This window comes from Mizuhopecten yessoensis, unplaced genomic scaffold (genome assembly GCF_002113885.1).
Source record: "Mizuhopecten yessoensis strain PY_sf001 unplaced genomic scaffold, ASM211388v2 scaffold9061, whole genome shotgun sequence".
In the NCBI taxonomy this organism is placed as follows: Eukaryota; Metazoa; Mollusca; class Bivalvia; order Pectinida; family Pectinidae; genus Mizuhopecten; species Mizuhopecten yessoensis.
In genome coordinates this window covers 129,654-145,904 of record NW_018407859.1, presented here as the reverse complement: position 1 = coordinate 145,904, position 16,251 = coordinate 129,654, and the positions used below count along the sequence as shown (strand labels likewise).

The 16,251-nt window shown below is 35.5% G+C and overlaps 1 protein-coding gene across 1 annotated transcript in view; it reads right to left on the bottom strand.

The window, feature by feature from the left end:
- Positions 1-13,535: 13,535 nt before the first annotated feature.
- LOC110457256 (ras-specific guanine nucleotide-releasing factor 2-like) overlaps positions 13,536-16,251 on the bottom strand; it is a gene marked incomplete at its 5' end in the record, with an annotated part of 123,346 nt that continues 120,630 nt past the window's right edge. Inside the window, 3 exons of the mRNA XM_021508450.1 lie at positions 13,536-14,284; positions 15,199-15,267; positions 15,934-16,051. Coding sequence (XP_021364125.1) covers positions 14,165-14,284; positions 15,199-15,267; positions 15,934-16,051 — 307 coding nt within the window. The remainder of the gene's footprint in view (positions 14,285-15,198; positions 15,268-15,933; positions 16,052-16,251) is intronic.

Sequence of the window (16,251 nt, the reverse complement as noted above, 5' to 3'; positions counted from 1 at the left end):
AGAATGTCCTATTCCCAGAGTAGGGAAACAGAATGTCCTATTCCCAGAGTAGGGAAACAGAATGTCCTATTCCCAGAGTAGGGAAACAGAATGTCCTATTCCCAGAGTAAGGAAACAGAATGTCCTATTCCCAGAGTAAGGAAACAGAATGTCCTATTCCCAGAGTAAGGAAACAGAATGTCCTATTCCCAGAGTAGGGAAACAGAATGTCCTATTCCCAGAGTAGGGAAACAGAATGTCCTATTCCCAGAGTAGGGAAACAGAATGTCCTATTCCCAGAGTAGGGAAACAGAATGTCCTATTCCCAGAGTAGGGAAACAGAATGTCCTATTCCCAGAGTAGGGAAACAGAATGTCCTATTCCCAGAGTAGGGAAACAGAATGTCCTATTCCCAGAGTAGGGAAACAGAATGTCCTATTCCCAGAGTAGGGAAACAGAATGTCCTATTCCCAGAGTAAGGAAACAGAATGTCCTATTCCCAGAGTAAGGAAACAGAATGTCCTATTCCCAGAGTAGGGAAACAGAATGTCCTATTACAGATATGGACATAGTTAGGGTATGTTCTATGTTGTACAACTAAAGTATGGAGAGGGTCAATGTAAGTCGTACAACTGAATAAAGGACATGGGTATAGTTCATGTTTTACAACCAAAATATAGAAAATTAATGTTTGTCATACAACCAAAGTTTGGAAATAATTAATATACACTGTATGAAGAACAACTTCTCTTTAGTGTATAGACATAGTTGACTTATGTTGTCCAACCAAAGTATGAAGATAACTAATGCTACATTAATATATGCTGTTGGGGTTAAATAAACCTTCACTTATATAGGTGGGTACACTTTGGTATTATACATGTGTTTCACCGCTCCAAGCTTATTCAACAGCAGTGAGATTCCACAACAACAAGTACGGTGAACAAGTCCTGCACCTCTGGACAAGCTTGGAGATGAAAATTACAAAGGGCCATAACTCTGTATACAGTCAGCTCGCATACATAATTGTAGGTGACAAGAGTTAGTGGTGTATCAGATATGCCCCAAGTTATCCAGGGATAGACATTGTGTCAACCGTTAAATTTCTCCACTAGTATCCTTTATTTCTCTGCTAGTACTGGTTGGAAACTTTTTAACACCACAACTAGAAAAATTCGATATAATAATACACTTGATGACTTGATACGGGTCTAATGATGTGGCAATGGTTAAGTAACTTTAGACACGGTCCATTTTGAGTTGCGGGCCTTAGTTCATGCATTCCCCACAAAAGATAAGGAGTCCGGAGTGTGTACGAAGATAAAATTTTATTATCAACCACCTTTACACTGTAAAGCTGCTGACTTGGCTGTACATTGTTAGTTTGATACAACTTTGATAAACATGTAAGGGAAAAAGAGGGGCATGAATTTGACATGACTAAAAGATCACATTTTGTATGTACATAAATCATAAGACATCATGTCAACATTTTCTTCAATTGCTCTTGGTATATATGTTATATATAGATGTATACCACAGAGCTCTACCATACTATATCAATCATTGTAATACAGAGAAATTTGTTAATAAAGACTGCTATTATTAAAATAGTTCAATACAATTATACATGGATACTGGTTTGTAAAGCATTATCATGCTGAATCACAAGATTTGTAGATTTAAGACTTTTGTGAAAGTGCAAAAATATAGAGCAATGTTCATTTTTAATTATTAATTAATTACACAATTCTGTAAGGTTTAGGTTTTCAAACAAACAGTGTGACCCCCTCCAGCCCTGTGTTTTCACTGTTTGTACCTATTAGTGAGATGGTCCACAGAGGGAAGGAGGGGGTCAGTAACAGGAAGAACGATGAGCATCACCATGGTTCTGACACCTGTAACAAGGTAAACACAAACTCAATATGGGGACACACCCACATAACATTGACTAACCACAACCTTCCCTAAAATCATCCTGTAACGTTCACAGTCTAAAACTGTTGGCCACAACCACGTACAGATTTCACCATCAAGGTCTCAAACAATAATCCCTAAGGCGTTCATCACTCACCTGCTGTATTCAGATTTAACGTCAGCAAGAATATATTTAATTCCATTTTTTAGGTTATATTGACCCGTCAAGGAAGACAAAGTTTCACGGCTATATATATTTTATTTCTACATCAACCAGCAATGAGAGAGGTTTTCTTTTAGGCAATATTGACCTCTAGCAAGAAAGACAAGTTTTTTAGTCTATATATATATTGACCACTAGCAAGAAAGACCAGTTTTTTAGTCTATATATATATTGACCTCTAGCAAGAAAGACCTGCTTTTTAGTCTATATATATTGACCACTAGCAAGAAAGACAAGCTTTTTAGTCTATATATATATTGACCACTAGCAAGAAAGACCAGCTTTTAAGTCTATATATATATTGACCACTAGCAAGAAAGACCAGTTTTTTAGTCTATATATATATTGACCTCTAGCCAGAAAGACCAGCTTTTTAGTCTATATATATTGACCACTAGCAAGAAAGACCAGCTTTTTATTCTATGTTTATATTGACCTCTAGCAAGAAAGACAAGCTTTTAAGTCTATATATATATTGACCTCTAGCAAGAAAGACAAGCTTTTAAGTCTATATATATATTGACCTCTAGCAAGAAAGACAAGCTTTTTAGTGTATATATATTGACCTCTAGCAAGAAAGACCAGCTTTTAAGTCTATATATATATTGACCACTAGCAAGAAAGACGAGCTTTTTAGTCTATATAAATTGACCTCTAGCAAGAAAGACTAGCTTTTTAGTCTATATATATATTGACCTCTAGCAAGAAAGGCAAGCTTTTAAGTCTATATATATTGACTACTAGCAAGAAAGACAAGCTTTTTAGTCTATATATATTTACCTCTAGCAAGAAAGACCAGCTTTTGAGTCTATATTTATATTGACCTCTAGCAAGAAAGACCAGCTTTTAAGTCTATATATATATTGACCACTAGCAAGAAAGACCACCTTTTTAGTCTATGTTTATATTGACCTCTAGCAAGAAAGCCAAGCTTTTTAGTCTATATATATTGACCTCTAGCAAGAAAAACCAGCTTTTTAGTCTATATATATTGACCTCTAGCAAGAAAGACAAGCTTTTAAGTCTATATATATATATTGACCTCTAGCAAGAAAGACAAGCTTTTAAGTCTATATATATATTGACCTCTAGCAAGAAAGACCAGCTTTAAAGTCTATATATATATTGACCACTAGCAAGAATGACCAGCTTTTTAGGCTATATATATATTGTCCTCTAGTAAGAAAGACAAGCTTTTTAGCCTATATATATTGACCTCTAGCAAGAAAGACAAGCTTTTAAGTCTATATATATATATTGACCTCTAGCAAGAAAGACCTGCTTTTTAGTCTATATATATTGACCACTAGCAAGAAAGACCAGCTTATTAGTCTATGTTTATATTGACCTCTAGCAAGAAAGACAAGCTTTTAAGTCTATATATATATATTGACCTCTAGCAAGAAAGACCTGCTTTTTAGTCTATATATATTGACCACTAGCAAGAAAGACAAGCTTTTTAGTCTTTATATATTGACCTCTAGCAAGAAAGACCAGCTTTAAAGTCTATATATATATTGACCACTAGCAAGAAAGACCAGCTTTTTAGTCTATATATATATTGACCACTAGCAAGAAAGACCAGCTTTTGAGTCTATATATATTGACCACTAGCAAGAAAGACATTTTTTTTAGTCTATATATATTGACCTCTAGCAAGAAAGACTAGCTTTTTAGTCTATATTTATATTGACCTCTAGCAAGAAAGAGAAGCTTTTGAGTCTATATATATTGACCACTAGCAAGAAAGACTAGCTTTTTAGTCTATATTTATATTGACCTCTAGCAAGAAAGACCAGCTTTAAAGTCTATATATATATTGACCACTAGCAAGAAAGACCAGCTTTTAAGTCTATATATATATTTACCACTAGCAAGAAAGACCAGCTTTTTAGTCTATGTTTATATTGACCTCTAGCAAGAAAGACAAGCTTTTAAGTCTATATATATATTGACCTCTAGCAAGAAAGACAAGCTTTTTAGCCTATATATATTGACCTCTAGCAAGAAAGACAAGTTTTTTAGTCTATATATATATTGACCACTAGCAAGAAAGACCAGTTTTTTAGTCTATATATATATTGACCTCTAGCAAGAAAGACCTGCTTTTTAGTCTATATATATTGACCACTAGCAAGAAAGACAAGCTTTTTAGTCTATATGTATTGACCTCTAGCAAGAAAGACCAGCTTTTGAGTCTATATATATTGACCACTAGCAAGAAAGACCAGCTTTTAAGTCTATATATATGTTGACCACTAGCAAGAAAGACCAGCTTTTTATTCTATGTTTATATTGACCTCTAGCAAGAAAGACAAGCTTTTTAGTCTATATGTATATTGACCTCTAGCAAGAAAGAGAAGCTTTTGAGTCTATATATATTGACCACTAGCAAGAAAGACAAGCTTTTTAGTCTTTATATATTGACCTCTAGCAAGAAAGACCAGCTTTTGAGTCTATATATATTGACCACTAGCAAGAAAGACCAGCTTTTTAGTCTATGTTTATATTGACCTCTAGCAAGAAAGACAAGCTTTTTAGTCTATATATATTGAACACTAGCAAGAAAGACCAGCTTTTAAGTCTATATATATATTGACCACTAGCAAGAAAGACGAGCTTTTTAGTCTATATATATATTGACCTCTTGCAAGAAAGACAAGCTTTTTAGTCAATATATATTGACCACTAGCAGGAATGACTAGCTTTTTAGTCTATATATATTGAACACTAGCAAGAAAGACCAGCTTTTAAGTCTATATATATATTGACCACTAGCAAGAAAGACCAGCTTTTTAGTCTATATATATGACTTCTAGCAAGAAAGACAAGCTTTTTAGTCTATATATATTGACCACTAGCAAGAAAGACAAGCTTTTTAGTCTATATATATATTGACCTATAGCAAGAAAGACCAGCTTTTTAGTCTATATATATATTGACCTCTAGAAAGAAAGACCAGCTTTTTAGTCTTTATATTTATATTGACCTCTAGCAAGAAAGACCAACTTTTTAGTCTATATATATATTGACCTCTAGCAAAAAAGACAAGCTTTTTAGTCTATATATATTGACCACTAGCAAGAAAGACCAGCTTTTTAGGCTATATATATATTGACCACCTTAGCAGCTGTTATACAGAAAACCTCAGTCTACCCTTATAAGCAAAGTGCAATGGTAGGACTTCACTAACATTTCAAAAGTTTTTAAAAATTATCATCATTTTGCATTATCCTTGTAAAACAGCAATTGATCATTTCAAGTACAAAAAGTGTAAATTTGATTAAAACACCATTTAAGAAGGTGAAAATGTTAAAGCCTAAAAATACAGACTGACCACAGACGATGTGCCATGTCAAGAGTTGCGAGATAAAATACACGTAAAACAATAAATTCAAAGCTTGTCGGTTTTACTTCCTTAATTGTGTACATTGTTTTCTATCTTTCCCACAAAAATAACAGTACTACAGTTCACTTTGATAGATGTCTGTTGTCAGTTCTTGATTACGTGTACTTTTTCTCAAGATCTTTTCTATTGGGATTCAATTACAGGTTTGTAAACTCACAGTTCCATGTTAGGATAATGTGTACATTCCACATAAAAAGTTAGACAATCTTTATTCTCAGTAACCCTGAAATACTAACAGAAGACCCTGAAATACTAACAGAAGACCCTGATCCTCAGTTGCACTGACCAGGAAATTGAAATTTTAGAAATAATTACAAGTACAGCGTTAAAATTAATTGGAAGAAAAGAGGTAATACTATCTGTTGACAGGACAGTCTAGAGCTACCCTTTATAACTGGATATAGACATCTTGTATTACCAATCATTTTAAAACCGAGGTCAACTGTCAGATTTTGAGATCAAATACCCTGGAATTTGTAACAATTATAAAGATACAGTAATAGATTATGAAAAACAAATTTAAATCTCATTCTACATAATAAATAAGTAAACATTCTATATATATTTTATTTAATTGCACATACCCCTTTGAACAATATAATGTATAATCATGTAAATACCGAACACAGCTATTATACAAAAGTAAAAGTATTTCCAATATCAGATATAAATAGAAAACAAAGAAAAGATTAACAGTTAACAGGAAAGCCAGCTTCAAGTGGAAAATCAGAAAATAGAGTCAATTGAGATCAAACAATCACAGCTACCAGTAGGTTACTTTGACATGAGCAGCGGCCAGTTGTTCCGAGCGGAGGCCAGTTGTTCCGACCAGGCGCCAGTAATTTTCCGACCTGGGGTCATTAGTTCCGACCAGGGACCAGTTGTTCCGACCAGGGGTAATTTTTTCCGACCAGGGGCCAGTTGTTCCGACCAGGGGCCAGTAATTTTCCGACCAGGGGTCATTTGTTCTGACCAGGGACCAGTTGTTCCGACCAGGGGTCATTTTTTCCGACCAAGGGTCAGTTGTTCACTTTTAACCTATGGACTATGAATTTGATGGGCTGTAAACTTGAATTTTCAAAATGAAGTATTTAACAGTGTTTTCATGATTTAAAATCTTTACATGAAAACTGATAATCCTGACACGTACAGTTTTCACTATAAATTTCAATAATTATGAACATTTCTAGATTGAAAATTTTCGTTGACATCCCAACATGTTAACGATACTTCTATTGGCCCAGATCTACATTTCAAAAATAAACATATCAAAGTCCTACCATATTGTCACTGTCGGGAAAAACATCCCTTTAAACTAAATAAAAAAGTGCCAGAATATCGTAATGGAAGTAGGTCATTAAAAGTTGATTTTGTAAAAAATTATAATTTGGTAATAATTTGTATGCTTGAACTATTGAGAAGCATGTGAAAACATTTCATGAATTGCTGGTGAAAAAATTCAGACCAATTTTCATATTTTTTTTGTCTGTTTGCAAAGAGAACAAAATATTACTAAAAAATAATACATGTATATAAATAAAAACTCAATGATAAATAAAAACAAACAGTTATTTTTAAAAATGGGACTGTGATCTGTATTTGAAATAAGAAATCTATGAAAAAAGACAAACTAATCAAACGACACATGAATGAGCTGAATTTTCTGAGTATTAAATACTGTGTTCCACTACAGAGGTCAGTAAGCCTCCAGAATACATTGTCAGTGAAATACACCCAGGATAACACAGCTATATAAAATAGTCCCGTCATCTATAGACACAGCTATATAAAATAGTCCCGTCATCTATAGACACAGCTATATAAAATAGTCCTGTCATCTATAGACACAGCTATATAAAATAGTCCTGTCATCTATAGACACAGCTATATAAAATAGTCCTGTCATCTATAGACACAGCTATATAGAATAGTCCCGTCATCTATAGACACAGCTATATAGAATAGTCCCGTCATCTATAGACACAGCTATATAAAATAGTCCCGTCATCTATAGACACAGCTATATAAAATAGTCCTGTCATCTATAGACACAGCTATATGAAATAGTCCCGTCATCTATAGACACCTATTACAACAGCCTGGATCTAATACTTCATATACCACTTTCACATACAGCAAGATATATCATTATTTTGTAAATGACCTTCATTTATACAAAATTTCGGTCACAGATATATGACCTTGACCTCAGCACACTTTTGGTTTGTCCAATCAAGTGAGGTAGGGAACAATGCATCAACAAAATTTCTCTAACTTCAGCAAAAATGAAACAAATTATTTAAAAAAAATGGTTTTATCTCTATGGTAATAAAGGTGAATCAATTTAATGGAAATAAACAATCCCCAAACCTAGTTTGGATAACTAGCTGTATAATCTTTGATATCTTTAAGCCAACACTGCATGATAAGTGTCATCAACAAGATTTATCAATAACATATCTCCTACAGTAAACCCCTCCTCCCCTCATATCTCCTACAGTAAACCCCCCTCATATCTCCTACAGTTAACCCCTCCTCCTCTCATATCTCCTACAGTAAACCCCTCCTCCCCTCATATCTCCTACACTAAACCCCTCCTCCCCTCATATTCCCGAACTTCCTCATAGCTCCTACACTAAGCTCCCCCACCCCTCCCCTCATATTCCCTAACCCCCTCGTATCTCCTACACTAAGCTCCCCCACCCCTCCCCTCATATTCCCTAACCCTATCATTTCTTCTACACTAAGTCCCCCACCCTCATATTTCCTAACCCTGTCATGTTTCCTTTACTAAGACCCCCACCCACAAATTTCCTATACTAAGACACTCCTCAATTGTCTCCTACAAAAAGATCTCCTCACCATTCTTAAACGAAGACACCCTCAATCAATCAACTTCTGTCCGAGTCACTTACCATCAATCCGCAGAAATAACCCATTTATCCCCTTGTTGGTACTTATCAGACCTCATCAGGAAGAGATATTTACTATTGATTTATGTTGATGGTTCTTGTCTTGCAGTATTAGTTTGCCATATTGTAGAGGACACCGACTGATGAGGTGAACTACATTCACACATTGACACCTCTCTTGTGACATATCTCCACTAAAAAGTCATACCTGTAACATTGATATGCTTCACATACGTATAGTACCATATATACTTACTGCAAACAAAAAACATTTCTCTTGTGACAAGAGCTGTACATAGTAGTACCAAAAAACACTTCTCTTGTGATACATCACACTTTGGGGTCCTCCTTTGATAAACAATGACAAAAGACTCTATCTAACAGCTCATGTCTCCTTAACAAACCAAGCCTCCCGTAGCAGATCATACAGACCACATTTTTTGCAATATTTAAAGCTGTATACTTCCTTTGACGAGCCACACCCCATTGGTAAATGTCACCTCTTATTATGCTGAACCAAACCATGAACGACAAAGCTGACACAGACAAGCAACAGACCACACCTAGTACTGGATTTGTGGTACCTTCTGCACTAAAAAATCCCACAAATAATTCAAACTCTAGCTCTGCTCCTCACCTGTGATAAAACACCACATAACAAATTTATCATGTCACATATCTTTAAACAACATAACATCTACATAGAGTGTCACGCCCTGTACGAAAAACTGAACTTATGCAAAGCCCGCCTCCTGTTAAATGCAGCCACACCCTTTTATCTTGCCACACCCCTTTATTAAGTCACACCCCTTTATCTTGTCATTCTCCTTCATCCAGCTACACCTCTTTATATTGCCATGCGCCTTTATATAGCCACGCCCCTTTATATAGCCACGCTCTTTATCTTGCTACACCCCTTCATATAGCCACGCTCTTTATCTAATCACACCCCTTTATCTTGCCTCATTCCTTTAACTAACCACACCCCTTTATCTAGTCACACCCCTTTTTCTTGTCATTCTCCTTCATCCAGCTGCACTCCTTTATCCAGCCACACCTCTTTATCTTGCCACACCCCTTTATCTTGCCACGCCCCTTTATCTAGCCACATGATCTACATTGATAATCACAACTTCTCACAACAAGCACAAGCCACTTGTCTGTGATAATCAGCATATCTACAACATGTTTATATATCTAGTATGTTTGCTCCCATACACTCCCTGTGACAAGCCAGACTTCTAACAGGAGACATTGTAAGGCCTTGCCTCTTCCAAAAAAAGCCTACCTACAGCATTAACCATTTGACAGGTGATATTTGGACATATCAAATACACAGCTGTCATACTTCTGTGAACAAGACATAACACACAACATTTAATCAGCTGAGTATTGGCTTCATCAACAGAAAACAGTGACTATAACCCAACATCACCTTATATGAAATAATTCTCTTCTTGATTAACAATAGATAAATGGATTAGTTTTTCGATATCTACAGGTAAATAAACAGGACTAGCTGATACACATAACAAAACATATCATTTACTATCTACCAAACACAATCATTATGAGAGTAATATCATTGGTGTTTACCTTATAGTGCCTGGAGAACCAAATTCCTACAGCATACTTGCCAATTCCCCCCATTTTCGAGGTAAAATCACAATTTTTCATTTTTGACTTTTGAAATCAGCAGAATTCCCTACAATTTTATTGCATAGAAAAAACACGAACTATGACATTTTACATGTTTATTTTGTCAAACAGGTGTCATTGTAAGTATTTAAACGTGTCATTGTAAGTATTTAAACAGGTGTCATTGTAAGTTATTAAACATTTTTAGATTTAGCCATACAGTTTCTCCTGCATGAAAAAAGTGGAAGTTTGGCAAGGATGCTGTAGACAAGAAGACAAATGATGTGAGGGACTCATTCTAAACATTCAACGTCGTACAATAATCACTCCCACAGGTCTCGTCCAATCAGAGATGGTTTTATTCTCATTGAATAGACTAATTATAAATGCTCTTCAATAATGTTTGTCCTCTGGTTTCTGACCAATCATTTATCATGGATGTAGCTTGTGGTTGGGAAAGGTGGGATATAGCAGTTGATGTCAATTTGAGATATCTTTTCAGCAGCTTATTGACTTTTTCTGGCAAATCATGCTTTAAAATCCTAAAGCTGTCCCCAAGACTCCCATCCAGGGCTTCAACCAATGCTTCAGTTTCAACTTGCCATTCCCCCCCAAATTAATTGGATCATTCAAAAATCATTCAGTGTGTTGATTATTAGCATACCAACATCTGTGGGCTAAAAACACAGTCACAAAGTACGAAAACACATTTTGATGACTAAGATTTGTTTCACAACAAAATACAATGTACATGATCATATGCTATGGATAATAGACATGACAGAAGAAATACAGTTCGTTATCCTTACAGTTCTAATGGCTCTTGACCGGATATGCAAGAAACCATGATGTAAATCTCTTAATATACATGTATATTGAAGTATATTGAAAAATTACATATGTAAGTTTAAGTGCCGAGCATGGGCTTTACATTATATAACCAGATAACACTCCAGGCCAAACCTGGACTTATAGATAACACCTCAGTCGGAAGGAATCATCATATAATCCACCTCATACAATGTTTTCTCAATGTGTTTTTGTCGTTGGCTGAAGATATCAGACTCTCAAAAAGGTGCAAAACTTGTGTGCGCTGCGCCAAGGGCAGATAATATATATTCTGATGCAATCAGTATTATGATCAAGTATATAAAATAAATAAAATAAAACAATTCTTTACAAGCATATCAATGTTAATTATTCAGATAAAAACTTTCATGGTTTTAAGAGAAAATACAATATCCTGAACAAGTGTGAATATTGTCAACTGATCTTTGCATTGGTAGTCATGGTAAAGGCTGTCCAAGGACTGCGTTGTGTGGAAGGATACAACGACAGCCAGTGGTGAACAGGTCTGATGATGTATTAATGCCTTGCAATAAAACACGGTTCATTAATGATACCACTGTTATAGCACACAATGTTGGGAGTTACGGTAAACATCCATACTTCTCCCCACCGTCAAATATAGCGATCCACATCAAAGTTGGGAAATATCTGCTTATCATAAACATAAACTTTACTAATGAATATTTAAGTCACATACGTTATCTCACATCTTTCCTCATCCATATACACATATAAATATTCCATGTTTCCATGGCAACATAGACAATAACAAGTGTGGATGTCATGGTGATAGTTTATGCCACAACCATTACCTTATAGGGAATGCTAATCTTTATTACATTAGTATATATATATATCTAGTCACCATGGAAACGCTATGTTGAAGTGTTTAAAATGATATTGATGGAAGTGACAAAATATGTATTACAGAATACACACATGATACATAGAGTAATCACACTGACTCTTCTCACATCTGTACCATTGCAAATACCAATACACAATACATTCTATAAAACATATTCTTTAGATCATATATATATACACAGTACCCTTCAGCGCAGTGTCGTCACCGGACTAATTCACGATGTAGTACTTCCAAAACTGATGACTGTGGTAGTGATGTGTATATACCACTGTGGTAGTGATGTGTATATAACACTGTGGTAGTGGTGTGTATATAACACTGTGGTAGTGGTGTGTATATAACACTGTGGTAGTGATGTGATGTGTATATAACACTGTGGTAGTGATGTGTATATAACACTGTGGTAGTGATGTGTATATAACACTGTGGTAGTGATGTGTATATAACACTGTGGTAGTGATGTGTATATAACACTGTGGTAGTGATGTGTATATAACACTGTGGTAGTGATGTGTATATAACACTGTGGTAGTGATGTGTATATAACACTGTGGTAGTGATGTGTATATAACACTGTGGTAGTGATGTGTATATAACACTGTGGTAGTGATGTGTATATAACACTGTGGTAGTGATGTGTATATAACACTGTGGTAGTGATGTGTATATAACACTGTGGTAGTGATGTGTATATAACACTGTGGTAGTGATGTGTATATAACACTGTGGTAGTGATGTGTATATAACACTGTGGTAGTGATGTGTATATAACACTGTGGTAGTGATGTGTATATAACACTGTGGTAGTGATGTGTATATAACACTGTGGTAGTGATGTGTATATAACACTGTGGTAGTGATGTGTATATAACACTGTGGTAGTGATGTGTATATAACACTGTGGTAGTGATGTGTGTATAACACTGTGGTAGTGATGTGTATATAACACTGTGGTAGTGATGTGTATATAACACTGTGGTAGTGATGTGTATATAACACTGTGGTAGTGATGTGTATATAACACTGTGGTAGTGATGTGTATATAACACTGTGGTAGTGATGTGTATATAACACTGTGGTAGTGATGTGTATATAACACTGTGGTAGTGATGTGTATATAACACTGTGGTAGTGATGTGTATATAACACTGTGGTAGTGATGTGTATATAACACTGTGGTAGTGATGTGTATATAACACTGTGGTAGTGATGTGTATATAACACTGTGGTAGTGATGTGTATATAACACTGTGGTAGTGATGTGTATATAACACTGTGGTAGTGATGTGTATATAACACTGTGGTAGTGATGTGTATATAACACTGTGGTAGTGATGTGTATATAACACTGTGGTAGTGATGTGTATATAACACTGTGGTAGTGATGTGTATATAACACTGTGGTAGTGATGTGTATATAACACTGTGGTAGTGATGTGTATATAACACTGTGGTAGTGATGTGTATATAACACTGTGGTAGTGATGTGTATATAACACTGTGGTAGTGATGTGTATATAACACTGTGGTAGTGATGTGTATATAACACTGTGGTAGTGATGTGTATATAACACTGTGGTAGTGATGTGTATATAACACTGTGGTAGTGATGTGTATATAACACTGTGGTAGTGATGTGTATATAACACTGTGGTAGTGGTGTGTATATACCACTGTGGTAGTGATGTGTATATAACACTGTGGTAGTGATGTGTATAAAACACTGTGGTAGTGATGTGTATATAACACTGTGGTAGTGGTGTGTATATACCACTGTGGTAGTGATGTGTATATAACACTGTGGTAGTGTATAAGATATGTATGTGGTAGTAACACAGATGGTATTTGGCTTTTACACTTCCTTTACACAACCTCAAGCACTTGGAAAGACATTATATGCTGGCTCAATGAAACATTCTGTAAACTTCCTCAGGAATCTGTAGAAAGAACAACACATCTCCTTATTTGGAATGTGTTTCCTTATATGGAAAACATAGAAACCCCTTTTATGGAGCGTTAACATACATCCTTATACAGAACATACATCCTTATATGGAACATACATCCTTATATGGAACATAATCCTTATTTGGAACGTACATCCTTATTTGGAACATACATCCTTATACAGAACATTTTTCCTTGTATGGATTACATCCTTCAATGGAATATCGTATATCCTTATATGGAATAATCATTCCTTTTATGGAATAGGCTCCTCCTTCTCGTGGAATGCTTCTCCAAATATGGAATGATAACATGTCAATCATTGGGCAATGGGAGGGGAGGTACTGGATGACTGGACACTGCAGGACTTTGGTTAGTCCTGGCACAATGAGAACACCATTGCTATGTTACCGATGCTGTGGTCAAGACGGTGCTAGGGAAACAGTTGACAGTCGAGACTGCTTTGGTTCTATTTCCAGAGATGCTTTGTATGTCCGATCATCGCCTAGTAGTCTATTTGGATCTAGTAGGTAGTTAGTTATCTGAAACCACAAGTATATATATATCAGAATACAGTTTCTATCTAAAACCACAAGTTAATTCAACAATATTCAGTTCCTAGCTGAAATCACAAGACTTAGTATATATATCACAATTCAGTTTCTGTCTAAAACCACAAGTGAATTCAAATTCAGTCCAAGCTGAAACCACAAGAATATATACTTTAATGCAGTTCCTATCTTAATTAAACCACAAGTAAATTCATCAATATTATTACTATAGCTGAAACCACAGGTAAATATATCCTAATTCAGTTTCTATCTGAAACCCTTGTATAAATTAATGCAATTCCTAATTGGAATCTCAAGAAAATGCACTACAATTCAGTTCCTATCTGAAACTTAAAACTGAATGTATTATTTTTGAGTTTCTATCAGAAACTCAAGAAATTCTATGTATCACTCTTCACTTAATTGCATTCCTCCCTCTTATACAACTGTGACACTTACTCTAACATGGTGCTCTATTCTGTATAAACTGTGATACTTACTCTAACATGGTGCTCTATTCTGTATAAACTGTGATACTTACTCTAACATGGTGCTCTATTCAGTATAAACTGTGATACTTACTCTAACATGGTGTTCTATTATGTATAAACTGATACTTACTCTAACATGGTGCCCTATTCTGTATAAAACTGATACTTACTCTAACATGGTGCTCTATTCTGTATAAATTGATACTTACTCTAACATGGTGTTCTATTCTGTATAAACTGTGATACTTACTCTAACATGGTGTTCTATTATGTATAAACTGTGATACTTAATCTAACATGGTGCTCTATTCTGTATAAACTGTGATACTTACTCTAACATGGTGTTCTATTATGTATAAACTGTGATACCTACTCTAACATGGTGTTCTATTATGTATAAACTGTGATACTTACTCTAACATGGTGCTCTATTCTGTATGGAGTTTGTTGAAATAATCGTATCTCCCGTATAACATGTGCGATCTGAAAACAAAACAGTTTATGAGGACAAGAGAATAGTTTAAGGCATATTTGTTTATGCCATCATGTACAATTAGTTTTGTGGAAATCCAACCACAGATCAATGTTCTGATACAACCACAGATCAAGGTTCTGGTACAACCACAGATCAAGGTTCTGGTACAACCACAGATCAAGGTTCTGGTACAACCACAGATCAAGGTTCTGGTACAACCACAGATCAAGGTTCTGGTACAACCACAGATCAAGGTTCTGGTACAACCACAGATCAAGGTTCTGGTACAACCACAGATCAAGGTTCTGGTACAACCACAGATCAAGGTTCTGGTACAACCACAGATCAAGGTTCTGGTACAACCACAGATCAAGGTTCTGGTACAACCACATATCAAGGTTCTGGTACAACCACAGATCAAGGTTCTGATACAGCCACAGATCAAGGTTCTGGTACAACCACAGATCAAGGTTCTGGTACAACCACAGATCAAGGTTCTGGTACAACCACAGATCAAGTTTCTGGTACAGTGATAATAAGTAGGGCTTCGTTAATACCTCCGTCAGCAATTCATCTTTCTAAAATTTCCGTTTCCTTTATTGGTTTAATTCCTTGGATTTGTAATCAACGTAACTTTATGTGATTTAAGATAAGTAATCTACAGAAACCCGTACCATCCTCATTTTGGAAAAGTTGACTAGTCCTTCGTCAGTGTTGTCTGGTGTTCCCTCCTCGATAAATGAGAGGTCCGTCAGGTACATACCCAGGTAGGGTATACAGGGAGGATCACACCTGCCAACAAAATACAAGCAGTAGAGGTATACCACCTCTAATAATTCATATCTCCCACAGACTATTTTATACCTCCCACAAGCTATTTCATACCTTCCACAGACTATTTCATACCTCCGACAGACTATTTCATGCCTCCCACAGACTATTTTATACCTCCCACAGACTATTTCATACCTCCCACAAGCTATTTCATACCT